Source organism: Asterias amurensis, chromosome 7 (genome assembly GCF_032118995.1).
Source record: "Asterias amurensis chromosome 7, ASM3211899v1".
Taxonomy (NCBI): Eukaryota; Metazoa; Echinodermata; class Asteroidea; order Forcipulatida; family Asteriidae; genus Asterias; species Asterias amurensis.
Genome location: NC_092654.1, coordinates 7,539,813 through 7,558,917, shown reverse-complemented (window position 1 = coordinate 7,558,917; position 19,105 = coordinate 7,539,813). Strand labels below are relative to the sequence as shown.

The 19,105-nt window shown below is 37.4% G+C and overlaps 1 protein-coding gene across 6 annotated transcripts in view; it reads left to right on the top strand.

Moving 5' to 3' along the window:
- The window catches only part of LOC139939414 (kielin/chordin-like protein), a 107,700-nt gene extending 99,497 nt beyond the window's left edge, over positions 1-8,203 (top strand). For all 6 annotated transcript variants that reach the window (XM_071935277.1, XM_071935280.1, XM_071935279.1 and 3 more), the window contains 5 exons: positions 451-565; positions 1,625-1,726; positions 3,047-3,211; positions 4,305-4,593; positions 5,493-8,203. In XM_071935277.1, coding sequence (XP_071791378.1) covers positions 451-565; positions 1,625-1,726; positions 3,047-3,211; positions 4,305-4,593; positions 5,493-5,737 — 916 coding nt within the window. In that variant the 3' untranslated portion in view covers positions 5,738-8,203. The remainder of the gene's footprint in view (positions 1-450; positions 566-1,624; positions 1,727-3,046; positions 3,212-4,304; positions 4,594-5,492) is intronic.
- Positions 8,204-19,105: the final 10,902 nt, after the last annotated feature.

The following is a 19,105-nucleotide window of genomic DNA, read 5'->3' as shown; positions in this document are numbered from 1 at the left end:
TGTATTTGTTCAAACAAGGTGAATTTAATAGCCAGCAGCCGGTTGTGATTTTGTCTCATCACATGTTTTGAAGTTGATAGCCTTGATCATCTAATGCTCATTCAACTACTACAAATTTACACTCCGTCAAGGAATCTTTGAGCCAATTCGATGCTTCTCCTCATTGAACCAAAGTCTTGACACTCATGGGGTGACAGGTCTTTTTCTTCAGCTGGGCCAGGCATCTGGAACTCTTTACCACTTAATCTTAGATGTTGTCTCTGTACCACAACATTCAAATCTCTTCTCAAAACTTATCTTACATGTACATGTATATCTCAGGTTTTCAAGGACTAATTTTGTTGTGTCTGTTTTCTTTTGTTTGTTTTTGGTTCACTGTGCCTTGAGCACCCAGCAGGGTGGATATGTGCGCAAGTCTTTATAATTTTCATTAATTATTATTATTTGCAGTGTTGAAGTGAAGAATGATGATCGTAATGCTCCAGGCCGAGTGTCCTGGACTCAAGAAGTGACCATTATTATACAAGGGGAACAAGTAGATCTTGGTCAAAACGGGATGGTCAAGGTACGTATACATTCCTCTATAAAGAGATTAAAGAGCCAATGATGACTTGAGATGAGTAGACCAATGAATAATCTTTAAGAAACATTACAGAATTGGTAAGAAAAAAATCGTCTAAGATCACAGATTTACATACACGGTCTAATGATGATGAGAGTAGAAAACATCCCTTGAAATATTTCTGTCTGAAATGTCATTATTTGATGAGAAATAAATAAAAGCGTTTTATTCTTTTTTGTGTTATCAGTTTTTCACTCTTTTCTCGTGACCCAGATGGCGGATCGATCTCAAAGTTCTACAGGTTTATCAGTTAATTGCTTGCACTGCCAGCAACTGTTTTGTTGGCATAAACCAATTTTGTAATGTTCCTTTAATTACTTTTTAGTGTGTCATCACACTACAAGTCGTTATGATCTCGTTGTGTAATAAGCAGTTTCAATTACATTAGTTTTGTGAAAGTGAGTTCTACTTTAGGTAAATTATTGTGTCAGATACCAATGTGCTGAGGATGTTTTCAGAATCATTAGTACAGAGACAATATAGGGAGACCGCTAAGCGCATAGGGACTTCTCTGTGATTGTGATATGCGCTCTACAAAAATGGTTCATTATTATTATTATTATTATTATTATTATTATTATTAACATAGGGCTAGTAGATAGCTCAGTTAGTAGAGCACTGACACCTTATCCTGGAGGTTGTTGGTTCAAATCCAGCTCTCGTCAATTCTTCTCTAATCAACCCTATAATCAGAATCATTTTGTGTAAGTTGAAATGAAAATTACTATGTACTGTTCCGAATAACAAAGGGACAAATGTATTGTAATTGTTGTAACCATTGTACAGTTCAAGAAGTACTACCGGTAAATAGTAAACTTGCAGGTACAACCATGTATATAAAAACACGGTTGTACCCACAAGTTTACTTTTTAGTTCTTATTCTTATTCTTCACACCATGCAAAGCTTCAAACACCATTTACTGCACAGTTCATTCTCAGACTTTTCATTCTCTGAACAACGCCACAGGAATTTTATCTTGTCCTATTTATCTTTGGTGTTAGGTGAATGGTATTGTGGTGCTGCTGCCATACTTACAAGAACCATATCTATTTGTGGAGCAGCGTGGCTCAACATACTATGTCAATACAAATGTCGGCTTGCAGGTAAGTGTGATTTGTTTTTTACTGCAAGGCTTTTTATAACTCTGATAGCAAAGGTGTGTAGTGAATTGGTGTTGCTATTAAGTTTGAATATTCAATGTTTTATGGGTTTGGAAGGGTTGCATGTGACAGGTTCAGGTTGTGTTCTCATATTAGGCATGATATTTTTCCTATCAGATATCGTTTTTACTAATTAGCCTGAAATGTCTAATTAAGCATACACCTTACCTGTATGTAAGTCAGCCTTTGTACTTTTTTCCAAGGAACAAGTATAATACTTGGTTCACTTTCATAATTTGCCAACATTTAGACTTGAGAACTCTGAGGTCTTTGTAGAACTTATCATTGACACCACCCTGGCACAGTCTTAAATGTACAATTTTGTTGAAACAATGGAGGCTTACAGCTTGAGGTTTGTACATGCAGCACACAGGGTAAGTCAATTCTCTAACATTAGGTCAAAATGAATCATTGTTAACCAGTCTAAGGTAACCCAACATCCCAAATCCATGTGTGAATTCTAGAGCTTGAGTAGCTTAAATAATACTTGAAGATCTTAGTTTCCATCAGCTGTTGTTATGTAAAGAGTCCTATTATTTCATTATTGTAGCGTGTCATGGTTGAGTGGTTTAGAGCTTCAAATTCACTCAAGCTCTGGTGGTTAAAGTCATCCAGATGTGGGTTCAAATCGCTGTCATGACACCTGTGTCTTTGAGTAAGATGCTTTAAAGGCAGTGAACACTATTGGTAATTGTCAAAGACTAGCCTTCACAGTTAGTGTATCTCAACATATGCATAAAATAACAAACCTGTGAAAATTTGAGCTCAATTGGTTGTCGAACTTGTGAGATAATAATGAAAGAAAAAACACCCTTGTCACACGAAGTTGTGTGCGTTTAGATGGTTGATTTTGAGACCTCAAGTTCTAAACTTGAGGTCTTGAAATCAAATTCGTGGAAAATTACTTCTTTCTCGAAAACTTTGACACTTCAGAGGGAGCCGTTTCTCACAATGTTTTACACCATCAACCTCTCCCCATTACTCATTACCAAGTAAAGTTTTATGCTAATAATTATTTTGAGTAATTACCAATAGTGTCCACTGCCTTTAATTGCCTCTCTTCACCCAGGTGTATAAATGGATACCTGTGAGGGTAGAGGTTGATATTGTGTATGACTAAGCCTTTGGAGTGCCACGGCAGCTCAGGGCTGTATTTGCTCCAGGGAGCTGAGAAAGATTACAGGAATGTTATTGGCCCAATGACCAGGGCACTAATGATATGTCAATATTATTATTGTTAATGTTGTTTTTCTTTCCGGGTAGGTTTTGTGGGATGGAAGCAGTTATGTCGAGGTCAGTGTACCAGGATCGTATGCTAGAGAGACATGTGGTATGTGTGGTAACTTCAACACCTATCCTCAAGATGATCTTAAGATGAGAAACGGTCAAATGGCTTCATCAGATGCTTCATTCGGAAACAGCTGGAAGGTGAGTGGGACATTGACAATCAATTCAATTCAATCCTTTTCTGCCATTCTTTAAAAAGATAAAAATGGCCACGTCTAAAATTGAATAAAGCTCAAATATAAAAAAAGGGAGTTAAGACAACATTGATATTTAAGACAGTGTAATACAAAATATAGCCAACATTGGCAGATCACAGCTTCGCATTTCCCCCCCTGTCCAAACAAACATGACTTGCAAAACTTAAAACATTAAAAACGGCTTTACAAAAATGATAAAAATAAATTCCAATACAAGTTAATGGCCTGACGTTTTCAACACAACATATTTAGCCTTCAAGAAAGACTCTGCTAGGGTCGAAACGTCAGGCCATTAACTATTTTTTGCATTTATACCCTCGGTCCATTTGGTTGGTAAGTTGTTTGCAACAGCTAATTCTATTTTCTCAAAAATAAATTGAGAACACCCAGATCAAAAATGAAAACAACACACTCATGCTGCCAAGTCACTAGCCCCCTCCCCATGAGGAGAGATCAACTGAAACCATTAAAAACTCTAACAGAGAATGAAACTAAGGAATTAAGATGGCGAGTTGTACTACAATGGAGACTGTGAAGTAATAATCCTGACCTCATCAAACAGCAGTGACGGTACAAAGGGTGATCATTATTTCTCAGGATTTCTCCAGCTTCAGTTCAAACACACCTGAGATATGTTTATTGGATAAGTCTAGTTGCTGCCTGTAAATTACTAGCTTGATTAGCTATTCTTTGTGGTTAAAACATATCTGTTATAAACTTTAAAACCATACAAAAGAACTGTATAGAATGGCACTTTCAAGACGAGAATGAACAAGTACAGCTTATGATGTCCGACACCTGTGGGCACTATTTGCTTAATACTGTTCATACTTCCGGCGAATGCGAATGCGAAGCGAATTTTTGAGTCTCATGGCTGCTTTCGCAGTGAATGTTTCGCAAAAGTTGAGTACAAGTTAACTGATGCGAATTGTTTGTACAAAATCTTTAATGTCAAAATTTGCATTTGCAGGAAGTATGAACCAGGCTTTACTCCTATAGGTGATCGTTATAAAGTGTTTGTTATCTACCTTGACTAGGTTGAAGGATTCAATGGAGATGGTTGTGAAGCAAAGGACATTCAACCATGTGCTGAGGCAAGCTACTTAGCACGTAAACTTGCTAATGCTAAATGTGCTGTACTCAAGACACAGAGGTTCTCTCCATGCCATGCCCTGGTGTCTCCTGAACCGTACTTTGCATCCTGTGTTTATGACATGTGTGCATGTGGAGCTAGTGATGCGTGTTTATGTGATGCACTGGCTGCTTATGCTGCAGAGTGTCGCCAGGCTGGACTGACATTAAGCTGGAGAAGTGATGCCCTTTGTGGTGAGTTAAACAAACTTCATTTTTGAATTCAATAGTCAGTTGCTTCCATTCTTATCCGAATATTACAATAGCTTTGCTTTGGCTAAAAATGTGTTACATGTATAATTTACTTGGGGTGTCATGGCTGATCAGTCTAGTTTGGTGAACCCAAATTATGTAATCTACAGAATGTATGTTCAAAACCTGGCCTGGTTATTCCTTACATTTGTGTCCTTGAGCAAGGAATTTATCATAACTGCTTCTCTCCACCAAGGAGTACAAATGGGTTAAAGACACTGGACACTATTGGTAATTGTCAAAGGCTAGTCTTCACAGTTGGTGTATCTCAACATATGAATAAAATAACAAACCTGTGAAAATTTGAGCTCCATGGTCACACGTGTGCTTTCAGATGCTTGATTTGGAGTCCCGAAATCAAATTCGTGGAAAATTACTTCTTTCTCAAAAACAACGTCACTTCAGAGGGAGCTGTTTCTCACAATGTTTTATACAATCAACCTCTCCTCATTACTTGTAATCAAGCAAGGTTTTATGATAATAATTATTTTGAGTAGTTACCAATAGTGTCCACTGCCTTTAATGCGAGAGCTGGGGAGTAACATGCAATTGACTGGCATGCTGTCCAGGGGGAATAGAAATATTCTCAGTCTTTTAATACCAAGGAAACTGGATATAAACATTGGGCTACGAGACAGATCTTACTTTTTAAAGTTAACTCTGCAAAATCACCTTAATGCCCCATGTACAGTGTAGATATAATTGCAGATAATATTAATTCCTTGATGATAATTTGTCAACCATAAGACCTCACAGTCATTTGTTGGTACAACCAATAGTGAGAATAACAAAGTACAACTGACGTTACTAACCGTGTGATTACCTGATGTGATTTATTCCAGCAATCAACTGTCCAGAGAATCGTGGGTTTATGTTTGATGAGTGTGGCCCAGCTTGTCCTCGTACCTGTGCTAATAAAGATATCCCCATTGGAGTATTAGAGGAGCATTGCTTACGCCCCTGTGTGCCTGGCTGTAACTGCCCAGCTAACATGGTTCTGTATGATGGAGGTTGCATTCAATCCCAAGACTGTCCGCTAGACTTTACTGTTAATGCAACCATTGTAGACTCAAACGGCAAACATTGACACCATTCATGGTTAAGTGTTTCTTGTGGATGTGTTTTTTTTTTAAACTTAAATCAAGTAGCCAAAGTATAACTAGTTTTTTAGAACTTGTATTTGCCAGAAATTTTTTCTAGAATCGTGTGAGCTTTGACCGCCGTCAGATTAAATTATATAACATTTCAATTTCGATGTAAATTTATCAGCAAGTTATGGTCAGTTTCTGAATTTTGTTTGCTTTCATTTCTGTGTTGCATACTGGACAATCCTATTTAGTTGATACATGTCAGTTGTTATTTAGACTGTGTTGAAGCTCATACATAATATCATGATATGGTAATTTTATATATTTTTATTTTATTTTTTAAACTAGCCTTGTAAATTTCACCATCTCCGAAAGCTTTTGGAGCAAACATTCCTTCTATCACTCAGAGCTTTAAAATACTAGTTGTGCAGTATGTTAAAAATAAAACCAGCATACTGAGCAATGTTTTTTTTATTTCTGTATCAACTTATAAAAGTTGCCAATCTCCTTGTAACTGGTACTTTTTAGATCTCTCTGAAATGTTGTGTTGTGTTTTCCTGATGCTGCACCATGTCTGTATACTAGTTGACCCTTTTTCTGATGTTTTGTCCTACCCTTGTTGACGTAATCTTCTCTTACGAACCATCTAACGATCTGTCTTAAGATGGCTGAGAGTTTAACACAATGGTGCTGATATTGAGAGGCAGAAGTTTTTATGATAATGTATTGTGAATGTTGAAAAAATTGCATTTTCAAATATATATATTATATATATATTTTTAAATATATTTATGTCAAGGTATTTTTACTCCAAATGAGCACATCATTCAAAACCATCTAAGTATTAGTAAGGGTCTGGGTACTTTTTGTAGGGCACAAAACACATTGTCCACAGATTTACTTTAAACTTACACTGTTTGAAGATAATGATTGTAGAAAGCTTACCTTAAAATATTACTTGCTGAGTTGTTGCTGTGGTTTTTGAGATATGGGTAAAACAATGTCATGAAAAATGATTTTCGTCTCAGAAGACAAAGATTATTTTAGCATGTAAAATGTATTTTTGTTACATTGTTTTACTCATTTCTCAATAACTATAGCGCCTCAGCAAGTAACATTTTAAGGTAAGCTTTCTACAATCATTATCTGTTTAGTGTAAACATATGGACATTGTGTTTGTGTTTCAAAAAGTACCAAAATCCTTTAAGAAAAAAGCTAATTAAAACTGCTTACAAGCATTGAGTTTATTGCACAATTTGTTTGTATTTCAAAATAGGAACCTTATTATATGATTCATGAAGTAGGACAAAATGACACTGCATAGTCTTCAAAAAATGAAATATTTAAAATACTTTGAATGCATTGACAATTCCTATGCCACTGGACACCTTTGGTAATTTTCAAAGACCAGTATTCTGACTTGGTGTGTCCTATAACAAATGCATGAAATGAACAATCTGTGAAAATTTTGACTTATTAGTCATCAAAGTTTCAAGAGAATAATGAAAGAGAAAGCACAATGCTTTCAGATTTTTAAACAAATATTAAAAGACTTCAGGTCTGAAGCCTTTAGTTATTTGAGTAAGAAATTACCAGTACCTCTTTCTCAAAAACTACGTTACTTCAGAGGGAGCCGTTTCTCACAAAGTGCTATACTACTAACAACTCTCCATTGCTTGTTACCAAGTTGGTTTTTAAGCTAACAATTATTTTGAGCAATCACTAATAGCTTCCAGTGCCTTTAAAAATAACTGGAACTATCTTTTGTTTAAAAAAGTCCAGTATATATTTATATATCGTTCATTCCACTTTCCACTGACCACTTCAAACTTTCCAACTGCATAGGTAATCATTTGATATTAACCACTCATCTTAAAATGTATTTTGGAGACCTTTCCTGTATTTATTTGAAATATTGTGTTTACTTATTTGATAAAACCATCATGGTGCTACATTTTCATTTATAGTACTTATTATATTTGCTGCATCTTAGAGCAGTCAGGGTAGGAAGTTATAGTTATTATATGTAGTTTATATTTTCGATTGATTGAATAAAAAAGAGGAATCTTTTCATTTTTTCCCCCTTCAAATTGTGAAGATCTTAAAGATGTAACATTAAGCTTCAAGATTGATAGGATAATCTGGGGTATCTTGGTAAAGAAAAATCACAAAAACTTAAATACTATCACTTTGTTGAAGTCATGTTCCAAAACACATCGTGTACATACAAACAATCTGATGATAATGGTTACTCTTTATGGTATTGTCACCGTTTATGACAAATTGATTATTATGTTCTTTGAAATCCATATTTATTCTCAGTAAACCCAGAGTGCTTGTATTTGACTAGGAATTCAACAGTATTATAATATATTCTTTTGATATTTAAAGGTAGAGTCATTGTTTGTTTGTTGTCAACTCAATGTAATGCTGATTTATAGACAGATACAATAAATGAAAGATACAATAAATGTCACTTGTGAAAGTTTCAGTTGAATATTGTGCCAACTTGATTCGATTCAATTCAATTCAATTCAATTCAATTTATTTATTTCATCACAGTTTACGAGTAAAAGGTGACAATTGTTTTCCATGTGGGTACTTAAAACATTCAAATTTGATACTAATTACAAAATAAAAACATTACATTTTAAAAACACATGAACTAATTACACAAATTTAGTTATAACAATAAAATGTAGTCCATTCACCTTTACTGATTAAATAGAAAAACAAAAACTAAGTCTATGGAAAGTGAGTTAGAAAGATGAATAGCACTGGGTAAAAAAGATAGTCTGAATCGGTTTGTGCGAGTAGAGAGAGAACTTATTGCGAAAACAGAAAAACACTGACCATAATATTTTCATCACGAAGGTCGAATCTATGCACGTTAAGCGAGGTGACAGCGGGTACCAACCACAGCTATGGCCGGATATAGAGGGCAGCATTAACGGACACGACGGAATTTTCAAGTACTTACCTGCAGGCGATTGTTTGAGATTTATATTTGTCGGCAAACTTTGATTATAATAATAATAATTAAAATAATTTATTTTTTGATATAGCGTCTTATATATAAAAAAAATCTCAAAACGCTGTACAGTATTTTGATTGATTTCTAGGCTAACCAACAGGAGCACTTTAAGCGAGAATATATGACAGGATGCTTACAACCATAACCATCTTTATATTAAGTATCATTTCGGATGATGACATAATATTATTTATGTTTGGGTCATTACAATGGCTTTGCATTTACCGGTCGACCATTAGGGTTACGCTAGACTTGATTTAAGCCTGAGGTTGAGGTTATACCTCTGCATCAGCCAAGAAACACGCCCCCACTAGGCTATCACGCCCCAACCACTGATCTCTAATAATGAGAGCAACGAGATTTTTGTGCACAGGTCTTAACAACTTGATACATACAGGTATAGTTTGAAGGTTTGCATGGTGTGGATAAATAGGAAGAAACTATGAATAAATAGTAAACTTACTTGCGGGTACAACCATGTTAATCTCTTTTGTGGGAGTGTTGGCTCTGAACATCGCCGGTTTGGTCTCGACCTTTCGAACCAGTATACTGGTCCAGTGACACCCTTTTGTGATTCCTTATACAAACTGCACAATAAAAGGTTAGGCCTACAGTAGGATCCTTATAAATGTACCTTGACTTCACATCATTTCATATGGAGATTCACGGTCAAATCCTACGTTTATGTTATATACAACATCATTACATGCACGGTACATACAAATGCACTCTGCATGCAGAAGACCCAAAGTGCACCTGACAAACATCATCTCGGACCAATCAAAGTTAGAATATGGAAAGCTAACATCACGAGAAGTTTCTCCAACGAAATCGTTTTATCAAATGAAATCATTGGAAGCGTGTAGACCAGGGGCGTCAATCCGTCTTGAAGTGTGGGGGGGACATAACACATTTTTTTTAGCCTGTAGATGCTCTCTGGTGCAATCTAGTGAATATGAGGGGTGATGTTCCCCCCTCTCAGATGTTGGAATTTAATGCCTATTCAAGCTATGATGCACCTGTTCTTGCTATCATGGTTATTGTACCTAAAAAGCAACTCAATTATATATCAATATTGTTTCTGCATTCTAATGCTCATACGTCGTTTCATCCCTATCATCACCAGACCTATAAGACACAAGTTTTATGGGGCAAATCTGTCAGAATGGAACAGAACATCTGTAAAATGTGAGCAGCAGTATAGAACCTTTTGGGTTGACAGCATCTTCAAGTGCGGACCTATGAACCAAGTTTTAGGGGGTAAACCTGTCGAAGAGTGACCACGAGTGCGAAACCTTTATGGCATGGGTCCGGACCCGCTCAAGGGCCCGGGAAAATTCTGCATTCTAGATACTCTGTGGTGCAATCTTAGGCCAATAAGAGGCATACAGAACGGAACAGAACATCTGTAAAATGTGAGCAGCAGTAGAACCTTTTGGGTTGACAGCATCTTCAAGTGCGGATCTATGAACCAAGTTTATGGGGAAAATCTGTCAAAGAGTGAGCTCACGAGCGCGAAACCATTACGGCATGGGTCCGGGCCCGCTTAAGGGCCCGGAATTTTTTTGCATTCTAGATGCACATATGTAAAAATGTGAGCAGCAGTAAAACCTTTTGGGTTGAAAGCATCTTCAAGTGCGGATCTAATTTATAAACCAAGTTTTAGGGGGAAATACTGTCAAAGAGTGAGCACGCGAGTGTAAAACCTTTACGGCATGGGTCCGGGCCCGCTCAAGGGCCCGGGAAAATTTTGTATTTTTAGATGCTCTATGGTGCAATCTTTAGGCCATTTAGCGGCCAAATGGCAAACGAAACAGAACACTGGGTCGTATGAATAAAAAGTAGTATTTACTGACAAGTACTAGCAAAAAGTAAAAGCATAAACTTCCAAGTAGAAGCATTCAGTAAAAGCATCTTCTGAATTCCGTATGAATAAACCTATTCTTTTACTGCAAAGTATTCACTTAATGCTTTGGAGTAAATACTTCTGATATACCATGGCTGAATGGCTCTCAACAAAAGGTTTCCTTTGTATTACAACTCCCATTCACGTCTACGTACGCGCTCACACACACAGCCAAAGCAGCATTGATTTCTTCAAGTCAGCCATGAGGTTTTTATTCTGACAACATTTTGATGAAGACGACTCATCTGGACACACAGAATAAAAACGTTTTTGTTAAGCTTTTGAAACTTGGAGTGCATGACAGCGCTGTATAGAGAAGATGAGAGCTGGATATGAGCATAGCTATTTAACTTAAACTTACAAGTTTTAATAATAACACGAACAACATTCTATTGAAATGCATTTAATTGTTTAAAAAATTACTTCTTCTGATTTTATGAACAATAAGCCTTAATGATCGAGGCATTCATTTCTGAGTTGAAAAAATGCTTTATATCTTTTTAAAAAGCTTATACTGTAATGATACAAAACGTTTTTTTTTTACAAACGGTTTTATTTTATCCTCAGCATAATATATATTAAACAAGTTTGATTAAAAGCAGTTTGAGTTTGTGTGTATTGTTTCTGTTGTGAAACACTGTGTATGTGTCTATTTAATATTTCAGTGATGTATTTCCTTTGGACTAAAACAATTATCCTGTGAGGAACATTCATAAACACTGTCATTTCTTCGGACGAGCCTTTTACTTCTGTGCCCAAGGTAGCTGTGGAGCTACCTTGAAAAATCACTAGTATTTACTTGCATTTTGTAGTATATTCTCCGTTTTATTCATATGGAAGTAAGTAAGTGCTAAAATTAAAAGAATTTACTTTTTGGTAAAAGTAGATACTTTTAGCATTTTAGTAAATACTTTTAAGTAACAGTTTTTACTTCCTTTTATTCATATGGATGGTAGTAAATACTTCAAATTTTCAAGTAAAAGTAAGTACTACTTTTTATTCATACGACCCAATGAGCTGTGTGAATATTTGTGTTCCAGTGCTCCACAGTTCCTCAGTGCAAAACACGATTTTCATAATAAAGGTGGTCAAACGACACGAGGAACACTTGATACGGTGTCCCCCACCCTTCGAAAATGGGGTGGGGTGGGGTGGGGTGGGGTGGGGTACACATCCCTTCCACTCTTTCAAGGGGGAGGTGCAAATCTGTCAACGATGGAGCATGCGTGTGAGAAGCCTTTACAGCTCGGGGTGCGGGCCCGAATAAGGGCCCGGGAAAATTTTGCATTTTAGATGCTCTGATGCAATCTAGGGCCAATTAGAGAGGGGATATTGTCTCATCCTTTGCCCACAGGATTAATGCCCATATAGGGACACAGGGTTTCGTCTTACACAGTGCAAAACTTGGGCTTCATGATAAAGGTGGTCAAAAAGGTGGGGGGGGGGGACATTTGATATTGTGTCCCCCACCCTTCAAAAGGTGGGGGGGCATGTCCCCCTGTCCCCCCCCCCCCCCGATTGACGCCCATGGTGTAGACTAGTGCCAGTCAGTCTAGGCCTGCAGGTGCACTTTATGTACAAGCAAGTAATCCGTAAGACAATAGTTGTTGTTTTTAGTCTGTTAGTGGTATCTTGACCATGAGGCTTGTTACACACTATGGTAATCTATATTGTTTTTAGTCTGTTAGTGGTATCTTGACCATGAGGCTTGTTACACACTATGGCAATCTATATTGTTTTTAGTCTGTTAGTGGTATCTTGACCATGAGGCTTGTAACACTATGGTAATCTATATTGTTTTTAGTCTGTTAGTGGTATCTTGACCATGAGGCTTGTTACACACTATGGTAATCTATATGCATAAAACGATATAATGGTGTTAAGAAACACAAAGTGGCACTAAATCAATGGACATCTGCGTCCTTCAAAAAACCATAACAACTCGGTTGCAATATCCACACTACCACCTCGAGGTGTCAAACCCTTCTATGTTAATCATTACACCCATTCCATACCCATACTAACGAGAATACAACCGGAATTTACCTGTTAATTACAGTAGTCTCAAGCTAGTCTCGTCATTTATTCTCGTAGTCGCAGACTGAGTGAAGCCAGACTCTACAAGAGCAGTAACACTGTCACTACTTATAACAATGGCCGGGAAAAAGTTGGTGTTCGTAGCCTTGCTTCTGTGCCTGGGTATGCGATGTGAAGCCAGGTGTACTGCTGGGGAGTGCCCGCTGCAAGGATGGGTGAAATTCGGCAGCAATTCGTGCATTAAGGTATAATTGCGTTTAACTTAATCGTTTAAAATCCCATTGTAGTGCACACGATTTGGGTAATTAAATAAACTATTCAAATCACATTTCTTGGTTTTTGTTTCCAGACGTAGGCTTCGTATTAAAGACAGTGGACACTATTGGTAATTGTCAAAGACTAGCCTTCACAGTTGGTGTATCTCAACATATGCATAAAATAACAAACCTGTGAAAATTTGAGCTCAATAGGTCTTCGAACTTGCGAGATAATAATGAAAGAAAAAACACACCCATGTCACACGAATTTGTGTGCGTTGGGGTGCGTTAAGTTGTGTGCGTTTAGATGGTTGATTCTGCTTAAAGTCACCTGGAAATAGATTTTTTTTTCTTTCAAACATAAGAGTATATGCTTACGAACAATAAACCAATTTTTTTAGTAATTGTTTGTCACGATTTATATGTTTAAAAAATATATAAAGTTGTTTGTGGGGCTGACTCCGCCTACCCCTTTTGTGACGTCAATCGAGGCAGACTTTGCCTGCAATGCGTATAGTAAACACACGTGCAAAGTACATGTACGTCCAAGTCGTGAGTTGGTACATTTCAAAAAGTGTTTTTCTGCATTCAGCAGCAATACACCTGGTCGGCATTGCCGGAAAAAAACCAAAAAAAATTTGTTTGAAACGTACAAACTCACGATTTGGTCCGTACATTTACTTTGCAATTGTGTTTACTCTACGCATTACAGGCAAAGTCTCTTAAATTTGTAAATAACATAAGAACTGATTTTTTAAAACCTTAGCTAACTGTTTATTCACATTCCACTCATCAAAACACATATATTAGTGACAAAAGCTTTATTTTGAAAAAAATACCACTTCCAGGTGACTTTAAGTTCTAAATCTGAGGTCTCGAAATCAAATTCGTGGAAAATTACTTCTTTCTCGAAAACTATGGCACTTTACAGGGAGCCGTTTCTCACAATGTTTTATACCATCAACCTCTCCTCATTACTCGTCACCAAGAAAGGTTTTATGCTAAAAATTATTTTGAGTAATTACCAATAGTGTCCACTGCTTTTAATGATAAACGTGTGCATTGGATGGTTTGGGGTTGTTGTAAACCTGCGCTTTAGGCTATACTTGCTGTCAAAAAACACACTGTATATAGACCTCCGCTATTGGAGTAGTAAGGGGGTGGGGTGGGGTGGGGGGTTGAAGAGGTACCGAGACAACATTTTAGGCCCATGGTGATCATTTGAAATGCTCATTGTGTGTCTGAGTCTTTGTTCTAAAGAAATGCGTATTTTGTATTGTTGATTCTTGATCGACAAAATCAAAGGAATTTCCTTAGAATGTTATCCATTGTTGGAGCTTCTAATTTGGAGAGGGGCATATCAAGTCACTGGTTCACTTCCGGGTCAAACCAGAAGATGAACTTTGATATTTGAATGAAACAAAAACCACAACTCGTTAACGACACTTATGATTTGCATCATATCTAAAGACCATCAGGAAGGGTTTCGAAGACAACAAACTCACACGGGAAGACTTCTTCTGATCTTGACTTAATTCTGTTCATACTGGAAGTTGAAGTTTTATACTGGAAACAAATCTAGCATCTGTAATACTATATGTTTTGTAGTTGACAAATATGAATGTCACTTGTTTTGTAATTTCATTTCTATATTAATACAGTGTAATGTGAGTTGGGGTTACTATAGGCCTAATGTTTGAGTAATATTTTTAAAGGGACACATGGTCGGAACGAATAGGCCCTACTGCTGATTGAAGCGATAACATTATTATACTCACAAAATTGGGTTGTATGGGAAGACACTGATTCCGGATAGTGTGTCCGAGCTATTTCCAGTTTAGTGTAACCCGGATTCGGTGTAAAACTTACCCCCAAAACTATAACAAAAATATGGTGAATCTAAGTGAAATTTCCATTTTAACTATTTTCCGGCTGAGCCCGTTCCAGCAATGCATCAGGCCATCTCGGACCTCAGCCTGGGGTCACTTTTCTGCTAAAGTGGCCTGTGGAACTTTTTGTAGAATTGTGTTGTTGTTCCTATTGTATGGTTCGTTACTAACAAAAGATATCCTCCCACAGATGTATCCTACCTTGATGAAGAACTGGGCGGAAGCAGAGGCAATCTGCCGGGTGATAGGGAGGGGATCCCACCTGGTCCGAATCAACAGCGACGACGAGAGTTTTGCTATCAAACGTGAGTTAGACTCGCTGGGTTCGCAAACCTCGTTTCTCTGGATTGGACTGAATGATATTGAGCAAGAGTTGAACAGGACCTGGGTTGGGCACAAGTACGAACAGAACATGTACCTAAGTATCGATCCTTATTTTCAAAGTGTGACTGACCAAGGGTCTAATTGTGGACTTTTATCTACAGGCAATCCCACGGAATGGTCTTTTCAATCCTGTACTGACAAATTAGGTTTTGTTTGCCAGCAGCCCCTTGCACAGTTGTAGTAGTCAAAGTGAGATTCGCACCAGTTGCATTAACGCTAAGCTGTGAACATTATTCATACACTAAGACGTCATGGACGTCAACACTTAAATTCTTAGTGCTTTGTGAAATCGGCGTCTGAAAGCTAGGTCTGGGGTGGTATTCGAACTGTGGACCACTGAGGTAGAAGGCAGTGAAAGAAACCACTCACCTATTATAATAAAATCACATATCACATAATTTAATGATGTCATAATGTACATACAATAGTGCGCAGAGCATGCATTGTGTCTGGGAGAATAAAAACAGATTATAAAATGTAAGGTTATATTTATTTTTTTAAATCTTTTATTTAATGTTTAAATTGTAAGTTTGTTCAAATTTTCCGAAATATAAGAAAATGAGCATCACCATCAAACCCAAATGGTACACATTTACATCTAATCGTTCCAGCTTTTCTGTGTACGATTTACCTACAGGTCAACTAAGGGAATCAATGTGTGGTGAAGAGGATTTCAACTAGTGGTTTAATCCCAACGAGGCCTGGTTCTTGACCGAGACGAAGTCGAGGTAAATTATCAAGAACCAGGCCTCGGCGGGTTTAAACCCCTAGTTGAAAACCGATTCATCACACTTTGATTCCCATTCATAAATACCTTTTCGGTCAAAAACATGGACACTTTTTGGTCAAAAAGTAAAACAAATGCAAAAATTATAATTGTTCAATGATTTTTTTCAACCCCTCCAACTATGAAATGGTAAGGCCCTCGGGTAAACAACTCCTTATAAGGGAATGCTGTGCGCGTCGCGTGATGTGGCACAACTGTTTCAGCCGTTGCTCTCGACCAACAGGATCGAAGAAACTGTCTTATAAGAACAGGTGCAAGCTCGCGTGTCACGCCCATGTTTCAACACTTTTTACTGGTCATATACAAAGGATGATACACACCCACGTGACGCGCTCTCCACCAATAGGAATAGCGAAACTGTCTGAGGTATTTATGAATGAAAGTTCAATGTTAGGAGTCCTGGGGAAGTCCTGAAGTATATTCGTTATTAAAAACTGGTAAAATATTAATAAAAGGATTGAGTTTTAATTTGTCGTGAGTTTTCAGGATTTACTTCGTGCATAAAGGGGCCCACATCTTCCTACTTAAACTTGCTTGTGGTTATTCACTTTTAAACAAAACAACAAATTATCTAATAAAGATGATGGAAATTTAAATTAACCTACAAGATAATAGAAAAGGTTGAGGGGGACTAAGACAAGCATTAGCTCATCGAGTTGTTACTAACGCTCAACACAAGGCCCACTTTAGAGCTGCTTAGCGGCTGATTTTGTGCTTATCGTGTGACTTCTACTTCTTGCACTGCTAACCGTAAGCACACAAAAAGGCGTGCTAACTTTCTGGTGCTTACTGAACGAAAATAAATGACGTCACAATGCAAATCCATGGTGAATGCGCAATATGACTGCCTAATTATTCTGCTAACCTGTAAAACACGCCTGTACCTTAGCAAATTTGTCTGATACAGTAAGCACGACAAATTGCTTACCGTTAAAGTCACCTGTGGAAGTGGTATTTTGTCAAAATAAAGCCTTTTTCGTAAAATATGTGTTTTGATGAGTGGAATATGAATAAACAATTAACTAAGGTTTAAAAAAGTAGTTTCCATGTTAACAAATTTGAAGAAAAAAAACGACCCGAGAGGGCGCTGTTCGTGACGTCAATCGAGGCGTGATGAATCGCATGCAGTGCCAAGTCCAACACAACATAGTGACGCTTGCATGCCCTAAAAGTTGAAACAATGCCTGATTTTTTTTTCACGTTAGGCAAATGCTCCTTATGGTTCATTACGTCTTTCGGGTACCTTCTTCAACTTCCCCACTAGCTGGAAAAATTATTGGGATGGCGTTATGTTTTAGAAAAGAACTTTTCTCTTCATGTTAAAATGTGTGGTGTACTCCGGATTCTCGAAGCACGACGGCTCGAAGTGTTTGCTGCACAGCGCTGGAAAAGACGTCGGACCCGCTTTGCAAACTGACACCATCTTTAGTTGTTTTGCTGCATCCAGCAGCAATACACCTGTCGAAATTGCCGGAAAAATGCTTTTTCAAAACGTACAAACTCACGACTATTAGGACTTAAAATGTACTTGCTCGTACGTGTGTTCGATGTTCGATCTAGGCAAAGTCTTCCTCGATTGACGTCCGAGTGGCTGGTCAGCCCTGCCCTTAAAGACATGACAGCACCTTTCAAACGTTATACAACAATAGAGCAAGGACAATCTACGACAACAATTCAATTCTGTACACAATGAATTTACCTTACATCTTTGGTGACGCGTTGGCAAAAAGAACACGCATCGATATCAGTACCAAAGAGTGTTGTTTACCAGAGGGCCCAAAATTCATATAGCTGCTTCGTCACTAAGCAGATAAGCATAACACGCTTACCAGAATAAGGTTTCCAATCAAACTCACCATGTCGCATGTACAATTTGTGAGTGGTTTCCTGCTAATTTTTGCTAAGCAGAAACATGTCAAGTAACTTTTCTGCTTAAGCAGTTGTATGAAATTGGGCCCTGGAGTATTCTGTAAAGTTTTAGGTTACATGGCCCAAAGATTGGGCTTAGCCGACGTCTAGTCACAGAAGGCTTACACAAACATTCCATGTTCACATTAAAAGTGATGAAATGACAGTTTTGCGCAATTGCCTTTTTAAGCCCATGAATTGCATTGTTACATGATTCCTTTAAACATTATATTTTCAAGTTTGGTATTATGACCCATAAATACCAAATTGAGTAGTTTCATTTGATGTATCTCAACATATGCGTGCTTTCAGATGCTTGATATCGAGACTTCAAAATCTAATTCTGAGGTCTCGAAATCAAATTCGTTGAAAATTTACTCCTTTCTCAAAAACTATCGTTACTTCAGAGGGAGCCGTTTCTCAAAATGTGTTATACTATCAACAGCTTTCTATTGCTCATTACCAAGGTTAGTTTATTAGCACAAAACCTTACTTGGTGACGAGTTATGGGGAGAGGTTGATGGTATAAAACATTGTGAGAAACGGCTCCCTCTGAAGTAACATTGTTTTCGAGAAAGAAGTAATTTTACACGAATTTGATTTCGAGACCTCAGGTTTAGAACTTGAGGTCTCGAAATCAACCATCTAAACGCACACAACTTCGTGTGACAAGGGTGTTTTTTCTTTCATTATTATCTCGCAAGTTCGATGACCGATTGAGCTCAATTTTTACAGGTTTTTTTATGCATATGTTGAGATACACCAACTGTGAAGGCTAGTCTTTGACAATTACCAATAGTGTCCACTGCCTTTAACATTATAGAAAATAGACAGAGCTGGGCCCAATTTCAAAGAAAATACTTTATTCCTGCTTAGCAAAACAAATATGCAGGATACCAGCCACAATTAGTACATGACAGATTATATTTTAGCTGGTAAACTTGTTGTAAGCATTTTGTTGTGATCACAACTACTTTTTGTGCATTGTGCTCTGTGTTTGTGTGTTCTGGATGAAGATGATTCAAAAGAGGGCGCTATAGATGAAACCTCTAACCAACCATTTCTTGTGCTCTCAACCATTCTATAATAGGGAAGGTAACGTTTGGTAATTGTCAAGGACCAGTCTTCTCACTTGGTGTATCTCAACATAAGCATAAAATAACAA